The sequence below is a fragment of the Silurus aristotelis genome, assembly GCF_946808225.1.
Source record: "Silurus aristotelis genome assembly, chromosome: 5".
NCBI lineage: Eukaryota > Metazoa > Chordata > Actinopteri > Siluriformes > Siluridae > Silurus > Silurus aristotelis.
Window position 1 is genome coordinate 23,160,259 of NC_139578.1, and position 27,993 is coordinate 23,188,251.

At 39.5% G+C, this 27,993-nt stretch overlaps 1 protein-coding gene across 5 annotated transcripts; it reads left to right on the forward strand.

Moving 5' to 3' along the window:
- The first annotated feature begins 974 nt into the window (after positions 1-974).
- Positions 975-25,810, forward strand: sf1 (splicing factor 1). Of its 5 annotated transcripts, XM_083541469.1 has the most exons (13): positions 975-1,035; positions 1,581-2,020; positions 17,696-17,824; positions 19,734-19,809; positions 22,563-22,715; positions 22,885-22,974; positions 23,159-23,342; positions 23,457-23,572; positions 23,842-23,949; positions 24,044-24,224; positions 24,385-24,607; positions 24,767-24,931; positions 25,042-25,810. In XM_083541469.1, exons 2-13 carry the CDS (start codon positions 1,609-1,611, stop codon positions 25,362-25,364), a joined length of 2,160 nt encoding a protein of 719 aa, XP_083397595.1. In that variant the 5' UTR covers positions 975-1,035; positions 1,581-1,608; the 3' UTR covers positions 25,365-25,810. The 5 variants fall into 5 exon arrangements, 4 of the variants coding, with proteins under 4 accessions (XP_083397595.1, XP_083397593.1, XP_083397594.1 ...); XM_083541466.1 differs by lacking the exons at positions 975-1,035; positions 1,581-2,020 and adding an exon at positions 15,857-16,281; XR_014533644.1 differs by lacking the exons at positions 17,696-17,824; positions 19,734-19,809; positions 22,563-22,715; ... (6 more) ...; positions 24,767-24,931; positions 25,042-25,810 and adding exons at positions 2,404-3,740; positions 3,787-4,589.
- The last annotated feature ends 2,183 nt before the right edge of the window (positions 25,811-27,993 follow it).

The window sequence follows — 27,993 nt, forward strand, 5'->3', positions numbered from 1 at the left end:
GAGCAAGGCCCTTAACCCTCTATGCTCCGGGGGTCCCTTACGAGGGAAATATCAAGGTCCGTGATGTCGGAGTGACGTGGGGCCGCCTTCCCGTGGGCTCACCACCTGCAGGAGGGACCGTGAGGGACGGTGCTATGAGGATTGGGCAGCAGTCAAAGGCAGGGGCCTGCTTAGACTGCTGCCCCCGCGACCCGAATTACGGATAAGCGGGAGAGAATGAATGAATGAATGAATCATTCATTCAGATTTAGGTAGAAAACACAAACTCATAAACAATATAACTCACTATAATAATATCCTTACAAATATTTCCAATATCAGTGATCCTCAGAGAGGAGTCTCAGGAAAAAAATACATCCTAAAATATGAATTATAATTTATTTACAGATATTTAAGTTCCTGTGGTTATTTACATTATATTTACAGCATTTGGCAGAAAAGTGTATTGTACTCTCTCCCCCATAAATATCATCATACTGTCTAAAAAACAGATTAAAACCACAGGCTATAAGCATCCTGTTGGTGGAAATTTTAGAAAGCTTCATGGTTCCACATCAATACATCAAGGTTTGAGGCACTCAGTGTTAAAGCTCATTCTGATCAGTGGGGTTGAGGTTGGAGATCTGTACAGGAGACCATGTCACTTTGTGCAAGGGGACATTTTAACACTCAAGTATACAGAGGCGTCCTACTGTTTTGTGTGCTACACAACTTTAGAGGAAGAAGTACGTACAGGTGTTATGGTCTGGTGTCCACATACTTTTGGTAACACAGTGGAGCTAAAATGATTTATTGCTGGATGGATGGTTTATGAATCGAATGTAAATTATAGAGTCTTAAATCTTAAAGTGTATTTTGAAGTTAAAATGGCCATGAGGAGGGGGAAAAAATTATTTGAGGTCTTGATCGTAGCAGAAAGTGTGAACTGGGGGTGGGCGGTGTGTGTGTGTGTACACGTATACATACGTGTATATGTGTGTGTGTGTGTCGCCATTTCAGGCCGGCCTCGACGATTTCTGAAGAACCACTACACAGGTAAAGCTCTAACTAACTCATGATCCATAAACTGAAGCACATTACAGGAGTCGGTTTTGATCAGCCACGTGGTTATTAATGATTAAAGCAGTGATGTGGATATTTATGGCCACCGAATTAGCCTTAGATAGCTATCGCGTTAGCTTCGCTAGCTAGTTCACTAAATCTTGCTAATCTAGTGATCTCTAAATCGGTGTATTTATGGGTTGTGGAAGCAGATAATCTGGTTTAACCGACATTAAGTTGAATTCCAGTTGCTCAGAAATCGGTTAGCATTAGTATTATATCTGGTGTTTAATAAATCTGTAAGTTAGCTTCTGTTTCTTCTTTCACGTTGCATGCTCTATTGTTCTCCACCAGAAAAGCACAGGCGCCAGATGCAGCCCCATGTAACCTCTCCTTCCAGTGAGATTTCTGTACATAATAATGTTCTATAAATGCTTCTGGTGTTGATTAACACCTTGGGGTATATCCTTATCAAAATCAGAATTAGGATTGTTTTGTGTTGCTGTCCTTTTTGACTTTGTGCTTGCTTCACCACACAGGCCTGAGTTGTGACTTCAAACCATCACAATGGTGAAAATCTTTGTAGGCAACCTTTCCCCCAACACCACCACGGACGAGCTCCGGTCCCTCTTCTCCCAGTATGGGAAAATCTCAGAGTGCGACATAGTGAAGAACTTCGGCTTCGTCCACATGGAAAACAAAGCCGAGGCCGAGGAAGCGATTCGCAACCTCCACCACTATATGCTGAACGGTCTGGCCATGAACGTAGAGATGAGTCGAGGGAAACCCAAAGCCTCCACCAAGCTCCATGTGGGCAACATCAGTAGTAGTTGTACCAACCAGGAGCTGCGGGCCAAGTTCGAGGAGTTCGGCCCTGTGGTTGAGTGCGACATAGTGAAGGATTACGCCTTCGTGCACATGGAGCGAGTGGAGGATGCGATGGAGGCCATCCGAGGCCTGGACAACACCGCATTTCAAGGTGAACCAGCATATACAGCTAGATTGTCTGCCTGTCCATCGAGGGCTTTGATGATGCAAAATTTCTAGCTTTCCAACTGTCAAAATAACGTTTTGTTCCATTTATAGTGTGAAGCAGGTGGGTAAGTACTACATATACACAATGTGAAATTTATGTGGAGTTTTGTCTTCAGGGCCAAAAAAAACCCCTGACCCTCTTCATCTCATTTTAAAATTAACTGTTAAACAAGAGAAGTATACAGTAGTTGCATGCTAACCTAAATCCAGTAAAATTCAGACCATAACCCAGTCTTAAATGAAGTTCTACAGTTCTCAGTTTTTGTGTAGTTTGGATTTGTTGAGAAGCATCGTGGAAATTGTCTTCCGTCTTTCTTTTCCCTTAAGGCAAACTGATGAGCGTGAAGCTTTCGACTAGCCGCCTGCGTACAGCACCGGGAATGGGAGAGAGAACGGGTTGTTATCGGTGTGGGCAAGAGGGCCACTGGTCCAAAGAGTGCCCACTGGATCAGAACGGCTCCTACCGTGAGGGCCAGGGCTCAGAGGGCTATGGCGCTCCCCGGTTCGGTGCGAATGGCGGTGGTGGTCGCGGTTTCCAACAGGCTTTCAGTGGCGAACCGAGCTTTGGCAGCAACTATGGGGCTGTACAAAGCTTCTCCCGTGGTACTGGGTACGGGGGTCCTGGGTATGGCAGGGGCATGGGCATGAGCACGAACACAAGCACAGGCACGGGCTATAATGGTGCGATGAGTTTCGGTGTCGCGGCGGGATACGGCATGAGCGCGACGTACGGCAGCGAGGCGGCGGCGGCGGCGGCGGCAGCTTACAGCAGCGGTGTCAGCTACGGCAGTGCGGTGCCCGCGTTTCCTGCGCGGCGAGCGTCCTACGACGAACGGGATCCGTACGGGGTGGTGGACTACTACGAAAAGTATCGTGCGCGTCCTTATGGAGGCGGTTATTTTGATGACAGACAAGCTGTCCCGATTCCTGGCCCTCCTCCTCCTCCTCCCCCTGCGTCCTCAGCTATAAGCACAGAGCGCATGCCCTCGTCTAGCCTTGATCTCTATGAGCGCAACAGCCTCGCTCCTCCTCAGGCTCCGGGTTCTTCGTACTACGGCCGTGATAGAAGCCCGATTCGAAGGCTCCCTCTCGAGGTGGAAGGATACGCGTATGATCGCGCGCATGTCGCCCCCATCTCTTCGCTTCCTCGGAGCTCTGCGTTCGACATGCCGCGGGATCCTTACACCGACCGGGCACGCTACGCGTATTAAGATAATCTATGCGCGAGTCATACGTGTCCACACCACAGACTTATTCATTACAGTGAATGTTGATCCATCTGGTGATGTTTCTGGACGAGTGTGCAGATCTCTGTACTAAAAAGTAGTCATGCTATCATGTGAAATATTGTAGTCTAATTTTTAATTTTTTTTTAATTGGTTTGTTATTGTTTGAGCTTTCTAACATGGTGCAGTTACAAATCCTGGCAGGAAATCATCCTTGAGTGCTCCAATGATTAACTGGTCGTGTTGACTGGTTGCTTTTTTTACAGGTATTTTCAACCATGCCTACAGTCATACATTCGTTCAGTCTTCACCTTCCATTAAATTCTAGGGTGCTTGAATGGTGGAGCAGATTAAGTTCTTTATTCTAATACATGTATGATGTTTACTGTTACCTGTTTTTTTTTTTTTTCCACTAACATTTTCAGCCTGGTTTTAGTTGTTTGGCCTTTTTATATATATTTATATATATAAAAATTCTGCTTAGGTAGATAGAACATTACTCATCTGGAATTCTGTTAACTTTTACATGTACTACAAGGGAAGTTTGCTGTTAGAATTTGAGGAATTCTTATTAGGAAATATCAATGATCATCTGGGTGGGTTTATATATTAAACAACATTTTGATGTTACATGATTTTTAATGTAGATGCTGACTAATCTGCTTAAAAATGTTGTAATATTAAACCGAGCTTGGAGCAAATCAGTATGTAGTGTGTAATAGATCGGCCGAAACCTGATTTGTATGTAGAGTTAAAATCGCACCAGTAAACATCAGCTTTGATTTGAAGAGTCAGCTTTTTTTTTTGTTTGTGTTTTGTTTTTTCTTTGTGTTAACTGTTTTGCGATTTTTTTTCTTTGTATAAATCGAAATCCATCCTATCAAAAAAAAAAAAAAAAAAAAAAAGAGGCTTAAGTTTTTGTTCAGAAAAGTGATTTTTCTTACATTGTTTTTGTTATCTTTGTGAGGGAACAGCCAGTGAGTCTAAATTGTTCAGCATGAATAGTTGTCATGAAGGCCGGTCTCTACAGCAGTTCACAGATTGATATGATGTATACATTTAGACTCTAATAGATTAATAGACCCCCTGGTAAGTTTAAAGATCTCCATTACAGTTGGACCAGAACAGTGTGTTGATGTTTTAATTAAAATTAACCTTTTTTTTTTTTTTTTGTGTAATAAAATTCTCACTGGAAAGGTCCTAAGAAGCAGCAGTTGCATAGAAATATCCTTGTGGTATTACAAATTGTATTGCAACTTATTCTTTAATAAAGGCAACGCACGCAGATGTCTGTCTGTATTCTTTCATGGGTTTAAACCTTTTTAATATGTAACTTAACACAGCACCTGAATAAAAAAAAAAAACCATTAGATCGTTTAATAGGGGTTTGGGGGGGGGGGGTCTCACAGTGTGGCCAATTTTGTTTAGTAAAGCGTCACAATCCATTCATTGTTGGAATGCGGTCGGGCATAAAACATGACCGGATGGGCTGTTGGAGAAATGAGTGTGATGTAATGTGTAGCTGTTCTAACGATTTCTGCTCTTCTGCTTGAGTAAAAGTACCAAAGTATTTGCTTTTAAGTACTTATCAAAAATTAAAGGACAGTTTTGTATGTTTGTCCCTCTTTATTTTTAACTGCCACTCTTCTGGGAAGACCTTCCACTGGATTTTAAAATGTGGCTGTGGAGATGTTATCTATCTATCTATCTATCTATATATTACAGTGAGGAAAATAAGTATTTGAACACCCTGCTATTTTGCAAGTTCTCCCACTTAGAAATCATGGAGGGGTCTGAAATTGTCATCGTAGGTGCATGTCCACTGTGAGGGACACAATCTAAAAAAAAAAAATCCAGAAACCACAATGTATGATTTTTTAACTATTTATTTGTATGATACAGCTGCAAATTAGTATTTGAACACCTGAGAAAGTCAATGTTAATATTTGGTACAGTAGCCTTTGTTTGCAATTACAGAGGTCAAACGTTTCCTGTAGTTTTTCACCAGGTTTGCACACACTGCAGGAGGGATTTTGGCCCACTCCTCCACACAGATCTTCTCTAGATCAGTCAGGTTTCTGGCCTGTCGCTGAGAAACACGGAGTTTGAGCTCCCTCCAAAGATTCTCTATTGGGTTTGAGGCTGGAGACTGGCTAGGCTAGGCCATGCCAGAACCTTGATATGCTTCTTACAGAGCCACTCCTTGGTTATCCTGGCTGTGTGCTTCGGGTCATTGTCATGTTGGAAGACCCAGCCTCGACCCATCTTCAATGCTCTAACTGAGGGAAGGAGGTTGTTTCCCAAAATATCGCAATACATGGCCCCGGTCATCCTCTCCTTAATACAGTGCAGTCGCCCTGTCCCATGTGCAGAAAAACACCCCCAAAGCATGATGCTACAACCCCCATGCTTCACAGTAGGGATGGTGTTCTTGGGATGGTACTTATCATTCTTCTTCTTCCAAACACGTTTAGTGGAATTATGACCCAAAAGTTCTATTTTGGGCTCATCTGACCACATGACTTTCTCCCATGACTCCTCTGGATCATCCAAATGGTCATTGGCAAACTTAAGACGTGCCTGGACATATGCTGGTTTAAGCAGGGGAACCTTCCGTGCCATGCATGATTTAAAATCATGACCTCTTAGTGTATTACCAACAGTAACCTTGGAAACGGTGGTCCCAGCTCTTTTCAGGTCATTGACCAGCTCCTCCAGTGTAGTTCTGGGCTGATTTCTCACCTTCCTTAGGATCATTGAGACCCCACGAGGTGAGATCTTGCATGGAGCCCCAGTCCGAGGGAGATTGACAGTCATGTTTAGCTTCTTCCATTTTCTAATGATTGCTCCAACAGTGGACCTTTTTTCACCAAGCTGCTTGGCAATTTCCCCGTAGCCCTTTCCAGCCTTGTGGAGGTGTAAAATTTTGTCTCTAGTGTCTTTGGACAGCTCTTTGGTCTTGGCCATGTTAGTAGTTGGATTCTTACTGATTGTATGGGGTGGACAGGTGTCTTTATGCAGCTAACGACCTCAAACAGGTGCATCTAATTTAGGATAATAAATGTAGTGGAGGTGGACATTTTAAAGGCAGACTAACAGGTCTTTGAGGGTCAGAATTCTAGCTGATAGACAGGTGTTCAAATACTTATTTGCAGCTGTATCATACAAATAAATAGTTTAAAAATCATATATTGTGAGAGAGAGATCTAATGTTTTCAGCTGAAGTGAACCATTTTGAATATTTTGACTTTTTTGCTGAACTTTCATAAAACCTTTAATGAAGGTTTACTCTGAATGTGCACTGACAAACAGTAAACATGCATATGTAAATACTGTGTTCACAAACAAATGCATTATACTTGCAAGACAGCTCATAATATAGGATATAAAAAACAATTTAATGATCACAAATGACTAGTGGAAGTGACCTTGTAGTGTGTACAGTATCTGAGCTGGATGAAGTTGAATTCAGGTAAGAGTGTTTCTGACAATCTAATAACTATACACTCGCACACGCTCCCCTGTGCTACACCCTTCCACACAATAGTGCCCAAGCACAGATCCCTGTTCAAGATACCTTTACACTCCCATATATTAGATCACGCTGTTTGTAAATATTGATTTATTGTTTATTTACAGGGTTCCCACGGGTCATTCAATTTTTGGAACATCATGGAATTTTAAAAGATCTATTCCAGACATTGAAAGTCAGGGAATATGATATTTCGTTTGTCTGAGTCATGAAATAGCTGGGATTTTTCTTTGTCGCTTTAAATTTTAGTTTCTGTCTATCAAATTGTAATTCTTACATACCTGATTTTTTTTTTTCTTTTTGTTACATTGTTTCACGCATTTTGCCTGTTTTTTACATTTGAAATGTACAGGAAAATGTACATTTCAAGAGATTGTACGACTTCAAAGACTGTTAAAAGTAGACGACAGAAAAGCTAAATGTAAAGTTTGTAGAACTACTATCGAGCTATCAAATAAGTGAGAGGAAGCTCCTCACAGCCATGCGAACAGTAAGAAGCTTCTATCCATATGAAGCTGACAGGAGCATCATTTTCGGCCTAAGCGTCCATCACTACTCTACTGCAGCCTCCCTATAGAGTTTCTAGAACAACAGCAGTCAGCTGATAAAGCTGCTCGCACCTCCAGCAGCTTACTGAGTCCTACTGGTCATACAGGTCATCAGAACCTAGTGGGATGTAGCTATAACTTGGGCTAGCTAGTTAGAATAAAAAAATTATTTTTAAAGTGTAGCCTACGTTAGGTCGCGAACAGAATAAAAAATTTAGCTAAATAATTTGTGAGCTAATTACTGTTAACTCGACAAATTCTTAGCCTCTGCAACTGGTATTAAAATTGTCTTTAACTCAGATTTGTGTAAATTAATTGTTATTTACAGTTTTAATCAATGTTGTATTAATGCTGTGGGATAATTGTAAAGATTGACTTGGCTCTTGCAAATGGATGAATTTAATATACTGTCTGTGTCTGGATTTTGTCTGCTTAGTGCTCAGCACTAAAGTGGCCTGTTTTTCCGTTCATTACAGGTCATGGAAATTCAGCTGTTTAGTCACTGAAAGTCAGGGAAAAGTCAGGGAATTTGACATTTGGCTTAGAGCGGAAACCCTATGTTTAATCCCTAGTAGGATCAAGGTGGATCTGGAGTCCAGCTAAGAGTCACTGAGAGCAGAAAGGGAATACATGCTGGATGAGGCCTGGGCCATGATTAAGCACCATGCACACACACAACAACACGTACTGAGAATTTGCGTACTCTTTAAATACCTGCATATTTTTCGGAAGTGGAAGAAAACCCATGTAGAGATGCTGGGAAACTCTTTATAGAGACTAACATTTAGATCGAACAATAGACCAAATGTAAAATCCAAATAAAATTTATTGAACAAACCCAAATAATGATTTACACTCAGATGCTGATGTGAAGATTCAAGAATGTGTTTATTTAACATACTACATACATGTGATGAAGGGAAATGTTTTTTTTTTTTATCTGGTTATGTATAAGACTCTTACAGTGACTTTATTTCAGTTTCCTTTAATATTACTCATATTTCCTGAATAGTCACTTATTACAGCTTCAGTTACTTGGGTTCCCACTGGTATATTCAATCATTGTCAAGTCAAGTTTATTTCTATAGTGCTTTTTACAACAGACATTGTCTCAAAGCAGCTTTACAGAAATCAACAGTGAAGGTGAATGGTGTGTATGTATCCCTGATGAGCAGCCGTGGTGACTGTGGCAAGGAAAAACTCCCTTAGATGTCATGAGGAAGAAACCTTGAGAGGAACCAGACTCAAAAGGGGAACCCATCCTCATTTGAGTGACATCAAGACTGTGATTATAAATCTTTCAACAATACAGAACACTGGAGAGTGAGAACTAACATGAGCACTGGAGTATAAGATTATAAGTAATGTTCTTTCTACAGTCTTCTACAGTCTTTATGGTTATAAAACTAGGAGCTACTAAGCAACTCATAAAATAGCTCAACATTTGTGATAATCACAGATCCAACACCAGCTTCTCCATGCCAGAGCCTTTAAACCAGTGTAATTATATTTGGCCCGCGAGATCATATCAAATGTGTATTAGAGCTGGCCCGCCAGTATATAGCGCATACACCGCTAATACTACAAATCCCAGAATGCTTTGTTAGTGCGTTGGCGTGTCAGTCGAGACCGCTGAAAAACTCTGCGTAATCAGCGCTGAATTTACTTCGTGATTTACCGACTTTGAAGCCCAGAAATGCGGATTTGAACTGCTCAGTAATCTGTTTGTGGTTGACGTGGAAAGCGCACCAACCAACTTCCAGATGGAGCTGATTGAACTCCAGTGTAGAGGCACGCTCAAGTTAAAGTACGACTCTGTGTGTGCTGCACAGTTTCCATGTTTCCTCCCCGACACATTGCTCCAACTCCATGTCCAAGATGCTCAAATCCTCTCTGTGTTCACCAGCACATATCTATGTGAGAAACTGTTCTCTTTGATGAAGATGAACAAAACAACACCTTCACTCTATCCTGAGTATTTCCTCAGCTCAGAGCCTAAACCCAGACATGATGCTCAGCTCAGAGCCTAAACCCAGACATGATGCTCACATCAGAGCCTAAACCCAGACATGATGCTCAGCTCAGAGCCTGAACCCAGACATGATGCTCAGCTCAGAGCCTGAACCCAGACATGATGCTCAGCTCAGAGCCTAAACTTAGACATGATGCTCACATCAGAGCCTAAACCCAGACATGATGCTCAGCTCAGAGCCTGAACCCAGACATGATGCTCAGCTCAGAGCCTAAACTTAGACATGATGCTCACATCAGAGCCTAAACCCAGACATGATGCTCAGCTCAGAGCCTGAACCCAGACATGATGCTTAGCTCAGAGCCTAAACTTAGACATGATGCTCAGCTCAGAGCCTAAACCCAGACATGATGCTCAGCTCAGAGCTTAAACCCAGACATGACACAGCACTTGTATATAAGAAGAGATGCAGGTATCTGTCTTCAACCAATCAGAGTAAATCAGAGTGTAGTAAACTGAGCTTGAATGAAAGTTGTATTTGTGCACTTTTCATACTCCAAGGCATGAACTGTTAATAGTTGAAAGATTGTTGTTGTTGTTGTTTTTTAATTGAAGGAAATTATTATTTTTGGTTGTTTTTGCCCTGTGAAAAAAGATTTACATTATAAAGGAATTCGAAAGGCTACAGAGAGAGAGAGAGAGAGAGAGAGAGAGAGAGAGAGAGAGAGAGAGAGAGAGAGAGAATTATAAATGAATACCACTGATGTGTTTTTTATTTCAAATTTCTCATGTGTTTATAATATTAAACTTTGGTTATTCCAGATTCAATGTTTATGCAAAACTAAAGTTTGTTTCCATATGAAAAGGTTCAACATTACACATCTGGAGAGACAGAAAACATGCACAAATGCAGTCAATTTTTCAATAAATATTGAGCTTGGCCCGCGTCTTCGTCCCAGTTTTTAATTTTGGCCCACTGTGAATTTGAGTTTGACACCCCTGCTTTAAACACTTCAGGAGGTCCAATGTTAAAACTCCACACATGAAGTGGGATCCAATTGGCACTGGTACGTCTCTAGGTGGTTCGGGATGTTTGCAATTTCGGCATCTATTTCTTTAAAGGTTTATAATCTTCATGAGGTGTTTGGAGCTGATCAAACCTCAGGATGCCTCGGGATGGGGAGAGAAAGAGAAGCAGGAAGCATTGTGTACATAGAAACAGTATCTTATTTTCCAATGGTTTTACCTTAATGATGCACCATAATATTCTACATCTTGTTGCTTTACTTTGTTTTAACAAAGTCTGTGAACTAGCTGGTCGGTCGGTCGGTGTGTGTGTGTATGTATGTATGTATGTATGCATGTATGTATGTACACTAAAAACTATCACTATGATCTACTCAATTTTTTTGGCGAAGCATTTTTACACTTAAAAATCTTGAATTCTGTGAAATCATGAAATATACTTTAAAAGTTAAATAAATGTGACAAAAAAAATTAAGTAGATTAAAATAATTAAATGAACTGATATCATAAATAAAATTGAGTAAATATAATCAAAAAAATTAAGTAGATTCAAATAATTAAATTAAGTAATCTCATAAATAAAATTGAGTAAATATAATTAAAATCCCTAAACAATAGTAATTTGGTAGTAAATTAAAAACACTAAAAATAATTTTAATTTAAGGGTTGATTTAATTTACATGCTGTATATACAAATGTCCTATATTTAACTCTTCACTGTAAAGTAAACTGTATTTACCATTCAGTCCATGAGTACAAAAACCAAAATGAAAACACCACCACATCATTTTAAACATTTATTTGTCATATTTGATCATGACTACAATTCAAAAAACCTTAAATACAAATTTCAGCCACTGAACTGAAATTCTTTAAAAATTACAAACGTTATACATTAATACATTTATATGCCACATTAGACCAGTGACATGTAATTAACCAACCTGGCATACTTTAAAAATGACAACATTGAAAATATTTCAATTGCAGCTACTAACAAACTTGGGGACTAACAAAATTCATCAACCTTTTGGCCTTACAAAACTTAACTGGCCTGAAGCGGAGTAATTTAAACCTAACTTTAGATAACACCCATCCGAAATGCATTTTAACAATTACACAACACATGGATGATGGACAACAATCTATGTAATCAAGTAATTTTTTAGTGTCTGTACCTTGGTTGAAAGTTTCAGTGGATTCAGCTCCAGGAAAAGTTTTTGGAAGACCTCCAAAGTATATTTAATGCTCTTGGGGTATCGCAGGTCCAAGGCATATGTTAATACCATAAGATAGCAGCAGGCTCTGCTAAGATCACAGAGTTTGTTGAGGACAACAACACCCTCAATCACAATGCCTACATCGGTGACTGACCCATCTTTCTGAAGCACGTAGATCTTCAGCACTTCCTCTGCTAATTCATCTTGAACACAAATAGGTTGATCAGCAACATCCTGAAGACACAAATATAAAGATTAACAGGTTAGAGCTTATATTTATGGCAATTACAAAGAAAAAAAAAATGTACACACATAAATGTGACTGACTGATAAAACATTACAGTATAAAAACATCTTGCTGAATTCGTCATAATTTCTTTGAGTCATAAGAATGACAGACAATGAATTGATTTAAAATGCGAGTGCTTTACAACTTTTGAACTTTGCACTTATACAGAGACACCAATAATGTAGACTTTTGACACACAGTAATATTGTAGTAATTAAGTTACGACATGATGTGAACTCACCCTGAGAGACAGCGTTCTTTTAACAGACTAACTCGTTATTTTCTGCATTTAACTTTCTCACACGTGACTTTATATGCCCACCACCCAAGTAAATAACAATGACGAAGCCAACTCAGCGGTAATACAGCTTTGCCTCCACTCATTTTATTGAGTTAATACAAGTATATATTTTTGTGATATTTACAAAGCCACTGAATTATTTTTTACAGTGTATGTATGTATGTATGTATGTATGTATGTATGTATGTATGTATGTATGCTCTCTCAGACCAAATTAAAGGTTTTAGATGTCTGATAAAACCAAAATGTGGATACTGGCTAGCAACTCGATGATATCTAGTATGATCGAAAACCAGCAACACACAATGAATCCGAATTTAATATGAATAATAAAAATAAAAAGACACATCAGCCAGCACCTTGAATTGCACCTTCTAGTTTATTTGTGACCACACTCAGGGCTCAGATGTACCAAATAGAGCATTCAAACCCTCTCACACCCATTGTTCTACTTCACCAAATCAAACCACAAGCACAAAGTATGATATAATGACGTGTGCAATAAGTTGTGATGGAGCACCACAATTCATTTAGTAACGCGCGTGGGTGGGTTCCTTGCTTTGTTCTCCTGATCGGGTATCACCACTGCATTTTAGGAACACCGACAAAGATCTCGGGAGATCAGCATTTAGTTTATTGAGCATAGGAAGGTGAAACTAACCAAAGCGGATTAAACACTGCATTTTGCAATGTGCACTAATAACCTCCGCGCAGAGGTGGCAAAAGTACACACATCCTTTACTTAAGTAGAAGTACAGATAGTCATGTTTTAAAATACTCGGGTAAAAGTTGAAGTACTAATTATAATTTTTTACTTAAGTGAAAGTAAAGAAGTCTTGGCTCTGACATGTACTTAAGTAAAAAGTAGTTATTACTTCTACCTGTTTTAGCTGTTAACTGGACCTCACATCATATTAATTAGATAGATAGATAGATAGATAGATGGATGGATGGATGGATGGATGGATGGATGGATGGATGGATGGATGGATGGATGGATGGATGGATGGATGGATGGATGGATGGATGGATGGATGGATGGATGGATGGATAGATAGATAGATAGATAGATAGATAGATAGATAGATAGATAGATAGATAGATAGATAGATAGATCGCGTTAATAACATTTAGTGCCGTTTACAATCATTAGAATTTCAACAGCCAGATATATATATATATATATATATATATATATATATATATATATATATATATATATATATATATATATATATATATATAAACGAATTAAAATGTTATTACCTAATAAATGTATCCAGGCTGAAGATCCACATACAGAACACAAGCAGAGAAAAGATGATGATGATCATGAATGTGTCTGTTCTCAGTCATGTTCTCATCACTGACTCCCTCTGTCTCATCCACATTAACCCCAAACTTCTTACTGCCTTCTGCCTGCTGATTCTTCTCTTCGTAAAGAGTGAGAGTCAGGACTTTATACACCAGCGGATTGAAAAAGACGCGCAGTAACAGGAAATCGGTTGTTCGGCTGCAATCAGCGCGCAGTGAAAAGAAAACAAATAATATGTCACCAAATCAGTGGATTAAAACTAAAGTAACGAGTCGGTTTTGAAAATGTAAGAAGTAAAAACTACAGATATTTGTGTAAAAATGTAATGAGTAAAAGTAAAAAGTTGTCTGAAAAACAAATAGTGGAGTAAAGTACTGATACCAGAAAAATCTACTTAAGTACAGTAACGAAGTATTTATACCTCATTACTTCCCACCTCTGCCTCCGCGGTTACCATAGCTACGAACCAAACAAAGGCTGTTTTTAACAGCGTGTGGCGCTTCAACCTTCACCAAACACAAGAGAAACATTATATGACCAAATGTTTCTAAAGTTTCCGCCAAAGAAGTAGTAGTATTCCAGACCAGGATCAATCTTTTTCGCTTCTCTCGTGTAGACGCACTCGGTCTCAATCAGATAATAACACATGCATGTATACGGTACTTCAGGTAAGAGTTTCAGGTTTTGAGTGAGAAGAAGTCATGAGTCGTTCACAAACGTTCATTTTCAATGAGTCTTTAATGTAGTGTGGATGCGCATGGGCAAAGCGTCACAAAATCTATATCGGTTATATACAGGAAACAGAATTGAGTCGTTCATCTCATTAGTCCTCGTTCGTCCTTTTGTCACGTGACTTCCATATACACCATGATGGTGATTAAAGCATTAATTGCACAATATTCTGTCCACATTTTTTTTAGCACTGTGCGTTTTATCTTGATTGCTGCTACTTGTTTATTTGCACAATACTCTGTTTACATTTCTTCTGCTACTGTTCACCTTATTTTGTAACGACAGGTTTACTGGTGGAGCTGTTTTGTGGTTTGTGTATTGTCTTGCACTGCCCTGTGTTGTCTTGCACTGCCCTGTGTTGTCTTGCACTGCCCTGTGTTGTCTTGCACTGTCTTGTGTTGTGTTTTGCACTGTTTGCACCAGGTTGCACACATGCACTTTATGTGGCAAGGATATTTCTACAGTTCTTGGCCCTGTGTTTTTCTGTTTCTGTGACTGTTGTTTTATGTAGCACCTGGGTCCTGGAGGAACGTTTTCATTTTACTGTGTACTGCATCAGCTATATATGGTTGAAATGACAATAAAAGCTTCTTGACTTGACTTGACTTGACTTGACTTGACTAATTGAACGAAATGGGATAAGGTGAGGGAGGCGAGATTGAGATGGTTTGGACATGTGCAGAGGAGGGACATGGGGTATATCAGTAGGAGAATGCTGAGGATGGAGCCACCAGGAAGGAGGAAAAGAGGAAGACCAAGTACCTCTATGGTTGTGGATGAGGGAAGACATGCAGGTAGTTGGTGTGAAAGGGGCAGCTGTAGAGGACAAGGGGGGTATGGAGACGGTGTGATCCGCTGTGGCGCCCCCTAATGGGAGAAGCCGAAAGAAGAAGATTGAACTGAATGACTCGGGGGGGTGGATGAACGAGATTCAAAGAACCAAGTCACTAAAATGATCCGATCTTCCCATCACTAATGAAAAGTACTCGCCTCATTTGTCTGATTTAAGAGCTTCGGTAAACACTTAGGGACCAGTCATACGCAGCATCATCTCAATCTCGTCTCATCGTTTGTTATTAATATATAGTATTCTGTTTTCGTGCTCAAACTCTCCTATTTCTATTATATACTATGATTGCGATTATGGACATCTTGCTTCTTTATATACCTCTAAATGTAGGAACAGATGCATGTATGTTTGCAGATCAGACACGTTCGTATAATTAAAAAAAATGGAAAACTGCACTTATGACCACCAGAATAATCATTCAGTCCCAACAGAGAAGTTTCTGTGATAAATAATATAAACTATTGTTATACAGTATTTAAGGAAGTTGGGCTGTAACATGGAGTGTAGCGGTGAATAAATGACCCCTTTGTTGGATACAAAGGTTAGAGTTTGTTTGAGTTTTCTGGGGATTTTATGCATGAGGAAATGCACTTTGGAGTAAATATGGCTCTCCATGTGAGTGATATTTTTGAGCCCTTGTGCTTACGGATAGTGTTGATTCATCCAATTGCAAAAAAAAAAAGGCGGCGCCACGCGAATTGAATTTCCATCCAATAAAACGCGACTTTCCGATGATTGACACTTATTCTGACCAATGGCAACGCGTCTAGGTCACCCGCGAACGTTCTTTGTCCATCTCGACGGCGCCATCTTGGCCGACCATACGGTGACACAGGAAGGTTGTGTAGTGTTCAGTGCGTTCCGGTTCCCTGAGAGGCCACGGAACAGTCTAATAGTTTTTTAAAGCAGAAGACACTCAGCGGAGCCGAGGAAGAGGGAAAAAAAAAACAACACACCAGGAAATGGCGACGGGAGCAAACGCAACCCCGCTGGGGAAGCTGCACCCGAGTATCGGCGCTAAGCGGGGCTTCGACTCGGGGCCCGGTGCTGGCTTAATGCCTCCGCCGGGGCCTCCGGCCTCTTTCCCGCTCCAAAACTTTCAACAGATGCCGGGTGCCGCTTTCCCAGGATTTCCCGGGGCTGCTGGTCCATTTCCAAACCCACCCATGTCCGGAGTGCAGACTCAGTGCGGAGGTAGAGTATCATCTCTGTGGGATGATGAACGATTTACCTCAGACTTAGCTAATGTAGCTAGGGCGCGCGAGCGCTAGCAAGGCCTTCACTCCAGAACCTTCTGTGACTTCGGGGGCACCATTTTTATTTTAGATTTAAAATGTATATCTTTTTTTTATATAGGAACACATTCGACTATTTTGCGAATTCGTTGAAAAAGTCAAAGGCGCGTGTTTGCTGTAGTTTTGCTAACATGGGGCTCACAGACCGCAATGCAGCCCCATGCTGTAGCTCCATTTAGCACGACCGGCCCATTTTTCTTTCTTTCTATTTATTTATTTATTTATTTTAGGAGGGAAACTTTTTTTTTTTTTCAAAACTTTAATTTTTCCCCCTTGTACAGTTTATATTGTTCACATATACACCCAGGTTGTCAGACACCATGCTTGCTAACACATTGCTACAGATTATATTGTAGATTTACTCCTTACTGGACCAGATGTTCATTAAACACAACGCTTTTTTTATGGTCTTTGTTAATGAGGAGGAGGAGGAGGAGGAGGATGTGCACACCGGTTAGATGAAGGCTGTTTGTGCAGACTCCGCCATTTTGTAATTGCGCAACATGGACAGTGGATGTTTCAGTGATCCAGCTTGTTTTCTCGTGTGTGATTTTTGTTATTTTACTGATACAAGAAATCGACTTTGGTGATAATCAGTGCAGCTCCAATTATAACCCTCAAGTAGCATGAGTTTATTTGGTTATGGCTTTTTTTTGTGTTTACATGTATAACATTTTGGTAGATGCTTTTATTTTGAGCAACTTGATGAAACTGAACAGTGGAGTGGTTAAGGGTTTTGCTCAGGGGCCCAGGAGCATAGTGAGGCTGGGATTCGAACTTGTGACCACCTGATCCCAAGACCAATATCTAAACCACTAAGCTATCAGGGTACTTGTTCTTGGTAGGACATTCTACCAATTTTATTAGTTAAATCTTTTATGAATTCTTAAACATTTTAGTAACTAAATATCTTCAATGGATCGTGATTATATGTACAGATATTTGGTTTGGTAGATGGTTATAGGCACGGACCCTTGCATGGAAGTGTGTGTCACTAGAGCACGTGTATCAGCATTACTAGTGGTTTAAAAGCACCAGCATAACTGCTGAGGTGTGACATTTCTGTGAGCACCATCTCAGCGAACGGGTGAAAGGCTGTACATAATCTTTGCAAGTTCACGCCAGCAAGACTGGCATGTGTAAACGGTCCAGTGATCACATGATTTTGTTCAATAGCAACAGACATACAAACAGACTGGTATGTGTTTCACGGATGAATGGCTTCGGTGTAGGTTTAAATTCTGAGTTCATTTTCATGTGTACAAGTTGGTTATAGTGCAATTCATTGATACCCCAACACTCATCCTTGACAGATATGAGTCTAAAGAAGAGGAAAAGGAGTCGTTGGAGCAGTGAGACCCCCGATCAGAAGACGATCATCCCGGGAATGCCCACCGTCATCCCTCCTGGCCTTACTCGCGAACAGGAGAGAGCTTATATAGGTAATTATTGGACTTGATTTTTCCTTGAAATGTCTGATTAATCTGTCTTGTTGGTGGACAAATTGCGACGTTTATACTGCTGTCTACATCCCAACAGCTCCTTTTTCAGTTAATTTCTTTTCAGTACAAATGCCCATTGCTTCATAACAATTTGCACATCATTCAGAGGACTTGGTTGTTGAACTGATTTGCTACATGTTGTTCAGACATTAACGGACATGCATGCCCGAGTATCGAAATGCAGTCCAGGTCTGCACATTTGCAGTGATGTTCTGTAATGTCTGGGCATATTTGAAACATGGAAGAGTGTCATGTTAAATATGCTTCAAATTATGGTCGGGGTCTTTGCAAACCACACAAGCTGTGCAGTGTTCTGCACTCAGATTGAGTTGTTTGTATTATCGTTAAAGAACCCACAGTCTCTCTGATGTTGCTGCTTGTTGTGAGTTGTCTGGCTGTAGGATATCATTGCTGCTCATGTTAACCATGGAAAATGTTTTACCCAGAATCTGATTGGCTGCAGAGCAGGCAAAGCAGGGGCTAACATGAATTGCAGTCATCTTCATCGCCAGTGTGTGTTTGTGCTGTGTAATCAGTTCAGTGTCTCCCATTTCTGTCAGGTGCTTGCTCTGGGTTAGCATGTGGTTTAGCTGTATTCCAAACCGCACGTGACTAATTTTTTTTTTTTTACTCTGTCCCTTCACAAATGTTTCCTCAAGCCCATTCTACCTGGGTATGTTTAATGCATGGGTGTTCTAGGAAAATACCTCTCTGGGTGGGTTCAATCGTAATTTTATTCCAGATTAAACATAGATAGAATTTATTTATTTATTTATATATTTTTACAATAAATACCTTTTACAGTATGCAAGCTAAGATGTAATGTATTTGAGTTAGTATTGAGTGTTTAAAATATGGCAGTTGATCCCTCCCAAAGCATACTTCCCAGATTTAGAGAATTAGATATGTTCATGTTTATTACTTTTGGCGCCCATGTTTCTCGTATGCAAAGCATTTCATGTCGTATAGGCTTCATGCAAACAGAACTTTCCATCGCTGCAGGCCTTTAGGTTAGCACATGCGTTCTGTCAGTCATCGCCTATTTCCATCAATGACACCAGCAATGTTAACGCAGCCTGAGACTTTATCCTGAGCCTAACTTTCTCTCTGTTTTGTTTTCTTCTTCTCGGTAACCATGCAAATATGCTGCATTCACAGTAAAACTGGCATGCTATCAGTAAACTTTGAGTGTTGTGCTGCAGCACAGATCACTAAACTTTAGGAATGGTTATTTGTCAGTTTTCAGAGAAACTATCCTTTACTCTGGCAGACTTCTTCTTATTTTTTATTTTATTTTGTGTGGCACCAAAAATGAATAAGGAGCAAAAATAATGGTCGCATGGGCAGTAACGATATGTAAATAAGAATGGTGGCATTCAGTAGAAGCCTGCCTCAGTAAACATTTTCTCATGAAATGTTTTGTGAAATACTTGTGAATATAAATTGAAACCCTTCCCACAAATGTAAATTAACTGTCCATTTATTTTTTCCTTTATTTGTATTTAAGATGTGTCTATACTGCTTCTGCTGCATGTTAAAGAAAAGTTGCTTTCGTTACAGGCTCCATAGGAGCGTAGGACTTATGATTCCTAGTGCAAATCTTTGCTCTTTCCAGATATTAGGAAGGGTTTCAGAATGTTTTATAGCATCAAAGGTTTTGATCCTGTATCATGTTAATCATATTGTTTCTTTGTTGTTGTTGTTTATTTTGTATTTTTTTTTTAAACAACTTATCAGATTGTACCTCTGAGAAATGAAATGCTCTCTTTGTTTTGGGTGTGTTTTCTGCTAACCACATTTTTCTCCATCCTTGTTTTTTTGTTTTCTTTCCTAACCTGATTTCTTCCAGTCCAACTGCAGATCGAAGACCTGACTCGTAAACTGCGTACAGGAGACCTGGGAATCCCTGTTAATCCTGAGGACAGGTCGGAATAACCATTTAAACCCAACAACAGTAACACATTCTTTACCTTTTTTTTTATCTGTCATCAGTTATGAAGCCATATTCTAAAAGAAAATGGCTCTGTTTAAACACATGATAGGTATAAGGAAAGTAATTCAGTCATGGCTGTAGTAACATGTAGCCATGTTACTGTTTTCTATTTTGTAATTTTCCAGGTATTAGGGGATATCATGTCTTTGCTTCTCCTATATTTATTTTTAAAGTTAACATTTTAATTATAAACGTGTGCTTACAGTAGATCCCCCCCCCCCCCTTCTCTCTCAGTTAACCGTTTTATCTGGATAGGTAAAGGCATGATGATCGCTTAGCTCCTAAGGTTAATTAGTTAATCGAATAGTTAATCATTTCCGTATTTGTCGTGTCAGTGCTGAGAAATTGCTAATAGAGATGCACACCTTCCAGTATATAGAATGTTTTAATATGTTGTATGAACCACCAGGTGTTTAATGCTATATAAAGACAAACATGTAATATTTCTCTATACTGGAAAGTTGGATCATTTTATTATTATTTTTAATATCAGCAGGGCAAATATGAAAATGCCGGAGGGATTTTGGTTCACAACCTTTAAGCTAAGCGATTAATATTAAAGTAAGGGAAGCATTTCACTCGCAGCAAATGTACTGCATTCTTTACCTTATTCCTTCTGTGCTCGGGCACCTCATCACATTATAATCCTTTTTGTTTAAAATTATTTAGTATATATTTTTTTTATTTTAAGGCAACTGGCCAGTCCCTTCTTCCTTTTGTTTAGTGCATGAGAGTTCAAAAGGCCCTTTTTTTTTTCCTCCTTATCTTCTTTCCTTTCTTTCTCCTCCCCCCTTTAAATAAATAAATAAATATCTCTTGTACGATTAAGCAGGTTGTATTTTTAGCTTTCGGCATATCAGAATTTATTACATGCTTCCTTTACTTTAAATAATTCAGGGAGAATAATTTTATTCCAGAGTTGACTATTTATTTAGTTAACATTTTTAAAGCACAAATTTCTTTTTCTTTAAAGTAGTACAGTAAGTTTCTTAACATTACATAGGGTAGATAATCTTTATCATAGGTATAATACTTTTAGATGATGACAATTTACTGTGTTGCTTATTATGTATTAAATTTGAGCTGGATATCTGTCTTAATGGAGCTCTTGGTGTCAATGGTGGGCATCTAATATATGTGCTTACTTTTACATAAAAAAAAACAAAAAACAAATCATTTTTGGCTGATTCCCACCATATAATTTTTTTTATAATAGATATATGAAATCTTTGATTTTTGTTGTAACATTTGTGTGTGTATATAGTGCAGTTGTATGCATAAAATTATAGATATTTTATTAAATAATAGTTGAGAGAACTTATTTAAATAAGAAAAAAAGAATTAGTTGTTATTCAAATTTTTTAGCGTAGGTTTGAAAATGTAGCGGAATGTTTTAAAATACATATTAATTTTTTTGTATTTCAGATCAAACACTCAGCCCCTACTAGAATCCATAGTTTAGTTTAACAGCGTTTTAAACCATCTCCTCTTCAGTTCTAAATTGCTGACTTTTGTGAAGGTCACTAATGATTTTCTATAAGGGAATTACACCATGTTGTTCAGGAATTTTCAGAGTATGCCAGACTTCCACCCTGGAACACCTCATGGAGAACACTGTCCTTCCTGGTGTAACATAACCTTAATGACAATGATGGCATGCACATATTTTGCATAAGCCACTACTCTTAAAGCTAGAAATTTAATGTTGCTCCAGCAAAAGTCTCTCTTTGCTAGCCAGCTATCTCTTCCTGCCATAGTCTCTCCAGCATGATCCTAATCCAGAGTTTCTACAAGGGTTGTTTTGAGAAGATCCGCTCACTCCAGGATTTAGGATCACACCCCCACTTCCGCTACGCAATGAAAAAATAATCGAGGGTCTTTCAGGTTGCCAGCGCTGGAGTTTGCAAGCAAAAAGGGAGAGACTTTAATTTTTTTATTATTTTTATTTTTTGTTGATTCACTCTTCTTTTTGCGCTGTCTCTCATGAACCTATTAACGTCGTCTCTCTTTTTTTGAGACCTCTCGAAAAGGTTGACTGTCTAATCATAATTCATTTTCTCTAACCCAAATTCCCCTCTCGTAACCTTTTTCAAACACAGAGCTTCGTAACGCAGCATAACAGGTTTTCAGCAGCATCCAAGGGTAAGGTAACGAATGGAGCCGAAGGTAGAATGCTCTTTTCAGGAGTGTGAAGTCTGCTACAAGCATCCAAAGACTTCCTGTCCCAGAGTGCAACCTGCTCCAATGTGAAGGGGTAGTTCCACTTCTACAGAGAGACACGGGTCCGAAATTGTGTTGATTGCCCCAAAGTTTGTCCAAAGTGGACACTGATTGAATTTTCTGCCCCTGTTGTAGATACATTAAATAAACTGGAGACCTGTCTTGAAGTTTGGTTATTGTAGACACGCTTCATATGCTGCAAAAGCTTAGAGCATCAGTGTATTCCTTATATTTCCCAATAAAAAAAAATCCAGCTTTCTCCCTTCTCTGAGTCAAGGTTTACAGTCTTTTTTTTCCCTCATCACTATGATCTGCTGTGATGAGTTCGGGGCATCCTTTTAAAGTGACCTTAAAAATAGGTTTTGTTAGGTATAGGGAAGTGTGTTTTTTGCCATCCCTTTTGAATTCTTATTTTTTAATTGTATGTAAAACTTTTTTGTGTATATTCTTGATTTCCCCCAACAGATCCCCTTCTCCTGAGCCGATCTATAACAGCGAGGGGAAGAGGTTGAACACACGTGAGTACCGCACTCGCAAAAAACTGGAAGAGGAGAGACATTCACTCATCACTGAGATGGTTGGGCTGAACCCTGAATTTAAGCCCCCCGCTGACTATAAGTAAGTTGTGTTTTTGTTGTGTTTTTTATTAAAAATTTTTTTATCATTGTTGGTGATAGGACTCAAGCAGGTCTACCTGTCTTAGCATTTGAGGAATTATGTTAACCAGTACTAATTAATTATCTTATCTTACTAAATTGGTACCAATAGTTGTCCATCTTTGTTTCAGGCCTCCAGCCACCAGAGTCAGTGATAAAGTGATGATCCCACAGGACGAGTATCCAGAAATCAACTTTGTTGGACTTCTCATTGGACCACGGTATGCTTCGTCTATAAATCAGTGTCCAATTGACGGTTGAGTGTTTGTGTAAAATTTCAAGTTTTTGGGTTTAATCTATTTTTATTTATTTATTTTTGAAATCTGAAAGTCTCAGGAGGCATGTCGATTGAACTATTTTTTTTTAATTTATTTATTTTTTTAAATGCTCATCTATGGTACACAGTGGCAACACGCTGAAGAACATTGAGAAAGAGTGCTGTGCTAAGATTATGATCCGTGGAAAGGGTTCTGTTAAGGAGGGCAAAGTGGGCCGCAAGGATGGACAGATGCTCCCAGGAGAGGATGAGCCTTTACATGCCCTTGTCACTGCCAACACAATGGAGAATGTCAAGAAGGCTGTAGAGCAGGTTGGTTATGACTGTATGACTCCTTATTTCTTTTGTAGGATCCCCTGCAGTAACCCTTTGAACTGTCTGTGAAGCTAATGGCTGAATTTTTTTTAATTCTTTGTTTCTCGCTAGATCCGTAATATCCTAAAGCAGGGTATTGAGACTCCAGAGGATCAGAATGACCTAAGGAAGATGCAGCTGCGGGAGCTGGCCCGACTGAACGGCACTCTGAGAGAGGACGACAACAGGTAACTGCACTTAAGCTCAATACAAAACAGCTCTGTATTGCCAAGCACAATATCACATTCTTTAAATGCATTTCTCTTAAAAGAAGTGTATGTATAAAACCATATGGCATTTATTCAGAATAAGGTTTAGTCTACTTTTAAAATGATTTTAAATTTTGGGGGGGGGGTTTGAATGGCATATGAATATCATTTTAATCTGTTTATAAAATCTTATGCTTTGACCAAAGAATAAATGTCTGCATCATCATAACCTATGCTTCCTTCTCAAGGATTCTGCGGCCGTGGCAAAATTCTGAGCCTCGTAGTATTACCAACACTACCCTGTGCACAAAATGTGGAGGAGCTGGACATATTGCCTCTGACTGCAAGTTCACTAGGTAAGAACCTGTGCTTGACTTTTTCTTGAAGAATTAGTTTGTGTCCACTTTTGAGAATGTTGCGTATTCAACTGAGAATCTCATCCTGCTGTAGTACTTACACCCCGAGGCAAGGTGATCCACCCCAGTCAGCTCAGGACAAGGCCCGTATGGATAAAGAGTATCTGTCTCTGATGGCTGAGCTTGGAGAGGCACCTGTTTCAGCATCTGGTGGTGGACATAACCAGCCCAGTGGCCCCAGAGGATCCGGGCCAAATACCAACCAGCCACCTCCAGTAAGTAGACCAGGGTTCTTCTGCTGGATTTTCCATTTTTATGTAATCCGTGTACGTTTGATTTGTTGGATTTTGGCTCTAAAGGGTAGTAAACCTCAATGAGCAAATCTGCTTCTACTTCAATCATTCCATCCCTTACTCTTTCCTATCTCTTATCCAGAACCGTCCTCCCTGGATGAACTCGGGCCATTCAGATAACAGGAACTACCATGCCATGCATGGTGGTCCTGGTGGTCATGGAGGTCCCCACAACTTTCCCCCTCCCATGCCCAACATGGGTGGACCACCCATGCCTCCTAACCCTAATGGCATGCCCCCACCTTGGATGCAGCCACCCCCTCCACCCATGGGCCAGGGCCCATCTCCTCATGGACACCCAATGGGTGAGTTGCAAATCAGTAAAAAATATACAAAGCAAACAAGAAGGAACAATAGATAATGTTGTATATTTTGTTTAACATAATCCACAAGTGAGATTTAGAAATGCAAGCTCTTGTTTATTACAGTTGAATGTATTGAGTCATGTTTCATTTATGTTCCAGGTTTGTTGCCTCCACCTATGGGCATGATGCCTCCTCCTCCACCTCCACCAAACAATCAGCCACCTCCACCACCATCTGGGCCTCTTCCACCATGGCAACAGCAGGCTCCACCCCCTCCACCCACCAGCAGCATGGCAACCAGTGCCCCACTGCCATGGCAGCAGAGTACGTGTTTTCCATAGGCTATTTTAGTGTTTTTGGGGTTTTTTTTTTCTTTCTAACCCAGTCTTCTTAAACTCCTATGTTTACATCTGTTTAATTGTTTTTGCTTTCAGATACCACTACCACTTCCACCCCATCTACAGGCAACCTGCCACCATGGCAGCAACCTCAGCCAGTAGCAAGCTCTGCTGCTCAGCCCCCTCCTCCAATGGGAAACCCCTCCATGGTGCCCCCTCCTCCTGGAGTTCAGCCCCCGCTGCCACCTGGTGCGCCACCTCCTCCCCCTCCCCCACCCCCAGGCTCAGCGGGCATGATGTATGCACCCCCTCCACCTCCTCCACCCATGGACCCCAACTTTGTTACCATGATGGGAATCCCAGGAATGCCTCCATTCGGGATGCCACCTGCTCCACCTCCCCCACCACCCCAAAATTAAATACCCCCATGTCAACCACATGATAAAAGCTGGAGGACAACATGACTTGGTTCTACTGGATGTATGTTAATGCAAGAGGAAAAAAAGCTGATGTGGTTGAAATGTGTACATTTGCTTAACTTAATTTGTTTCAGATTTTAAATTTGTAATGTTTGCTCAGTAGATTTTTGTTTTGTTTTGTTTTTGTGCAGGGGAATGGTTTGTGTTTTCAGGGCCTTCATTTCATTGGTTGGCCCAAATTTTAGTGCTAAATGACATTCCAGACCACAGTAATTGAACAGTTAAAATAAGCATTTTTTTTTTATTCATTCAAAAATCAGATGGTTTCATCTCTGATTAATCAAAGAATGTTTTGCATCCAAAGGCTTTCTTTTGTTTATTCATGTGTTGTTTGAGTATTTTTGTAATGCTGACTTCAGCTAAATAAAAGTTGAAATGGCCTCACATTTACATAGTTAATAAGTACAGATGGGCAAATTTTGATTGTTGTGCTTTTGCAGTTTCAGGTTGGGTTGTTTTTAGTTTTAGGATTTATTTTAGAATGCCTTTAGCATACTGCAGAGTATTTGATGTTCACCAGGAGCTTAACTACATTTGTATTCCTGACTGCTTCCACAAGGAAACGATCCAACTCTTGTGCCCCACTTTTCTTAGTGTAGTGTCCTTTTGGTAGGGATCGACTCAACTTGAAAAATTGGAAGTCAGTCAGCAAATTTGCCTCAAGGATAGAGAAAGAAATGATGAGATATAACTGGTGTATGGGTTTTTGTATGAAATTGCACCTTCACAGTGGGTTTCTCCTGCAAAACCGTGGTATTGAAACTGAGTGATTTATTTGACTAACAGATGTGTGAACCTTGTCCATTGGTTTGTTTGAGGTCTTCTGATCCAGTTGTCTATTTTTGTCCCCCCTCTCCCCAGGCTTTATTTGCTTTGTGTGTACAACTGTCAAGTCCTGAAGTGCTCAAGAATTTTTTAATGTATGTACAGTACAAAATGGACAAAGTGAATATATGTTCTGTTCCTGTACACTAAAAAAAATAAAGGGGATTATACATTTCTATAAAAAAAAAAAAACCCACTAAGGAGATCTTTCTTTTTGAAGGTTATGAAGGTATTATTGTATTGTAAATATGAGATCAGTGATACACGAGTCTTCGGTAATCTCCAGGGTCCTGCTTTTTGTCACTGATCTGAGCAGGAATGCTCCTCTTATGGTAGCGCTACTATATAAAGCTCTCCAATAGCTCATGTGCTTAGACACATTTACAAAACTGTTTAGACCTCTGTGCTGTTGATTTCTCCAATCTGACTGTGATGTTTAATTTTCTAAACTAGGTTTATATTATACAAGTATTTTTATTCTAAGGTTGTTTCTATGGTAACAACTGAGCCAGTCTGACAGTCTGCGTAATCCAGTAGTAATTAAAGCTAACAATTTAATGTATTAGGAAAGAAAACATTGTCTTGCAAAGAGAAATGCTTTAATCAAGGATAAGATTTTTTTCTCTTCTTCCAGGTAGCTGTTGCGTGGAGGGTGTCTGTGCTTTCTAAAGGGTAGATTACTGTCCCAGGAGAGTCTTTAGTAAAGATTTGTGAAGTATTTTTTTTTTTTTTCAGGTTATCAGTAACATGACCATTAATTTCAGTAAAAAAAAAAAAACTGGTGTGGGAATGATGTTTCAAAACATTAGACAAGGTGGAACAAAGCTTAGTTATTAATTTAAACTTAAATTTGGAAAATTGCTGTAGTGTAAGAGAAATAAACAGGTATACAGCATGCACTGTTCTGGAAAAATCACTTTGGAGTAATGAAAGAAAAAGAAAGGCATTTACTTGTCACATATTACTTTACAGCACAGTTTATTCTTCTGCATATCCCAGCTTGTTAGGAAGTTTGGGTCTGAGCCATGATACAGCATCCCTGAAACAAAAAGGGTTAAGATCCTTGTTAAAGGGTGCAGAAGTAGAAGCTTGGCAGCACTGGGGGCTTGAACCCTCAATCTTTTTGATCAGTAACACACAGCCTTAACCATTCAGCTACCACTTCTCATATATACTTCTGTATGGAAATATGCATACTTTTATAATAAGTGTTTGGATATTGAAGTGAAACATTTTAAAGATGATTAAACAGTATGTGATTTCATTTCTGTTATATGACAATTTATGGTTATTTTTGATGATGTCAAATCTTTTTAAAGCTTTCTGCCAGGGTTGGTCCACTGATTCCAGTCTTCAGGATAATCACAAGGAAAAAAACAACCTCAGTTTACTATAAACCATCTCTAAATTGTAAATGATCAGATCACGTTTCATTGGCCAGATTTTACTTGCATGTATTATTGTTGTTGGTTCATAGGTATTCCTGTATATTATAAATACGACAAAATGTAGTGGACATAATTTACAAAATAACATGGTGTGTGTTTATACATCACAACAAACCAGTAGGTGCAGTAGACAACAGACATTATTAATCATTTTTGGGCCAATTTTTATTATTTTTTTGGAGGGGGGGGGGGTCTGGGAGGCTGAGAGACTACCTGTAGAAGCAAATGGCCTACAGTTTATTATTATTACCCCTGTCAGGTATATTACTTTTATACAAATGATGTGATTTAATATT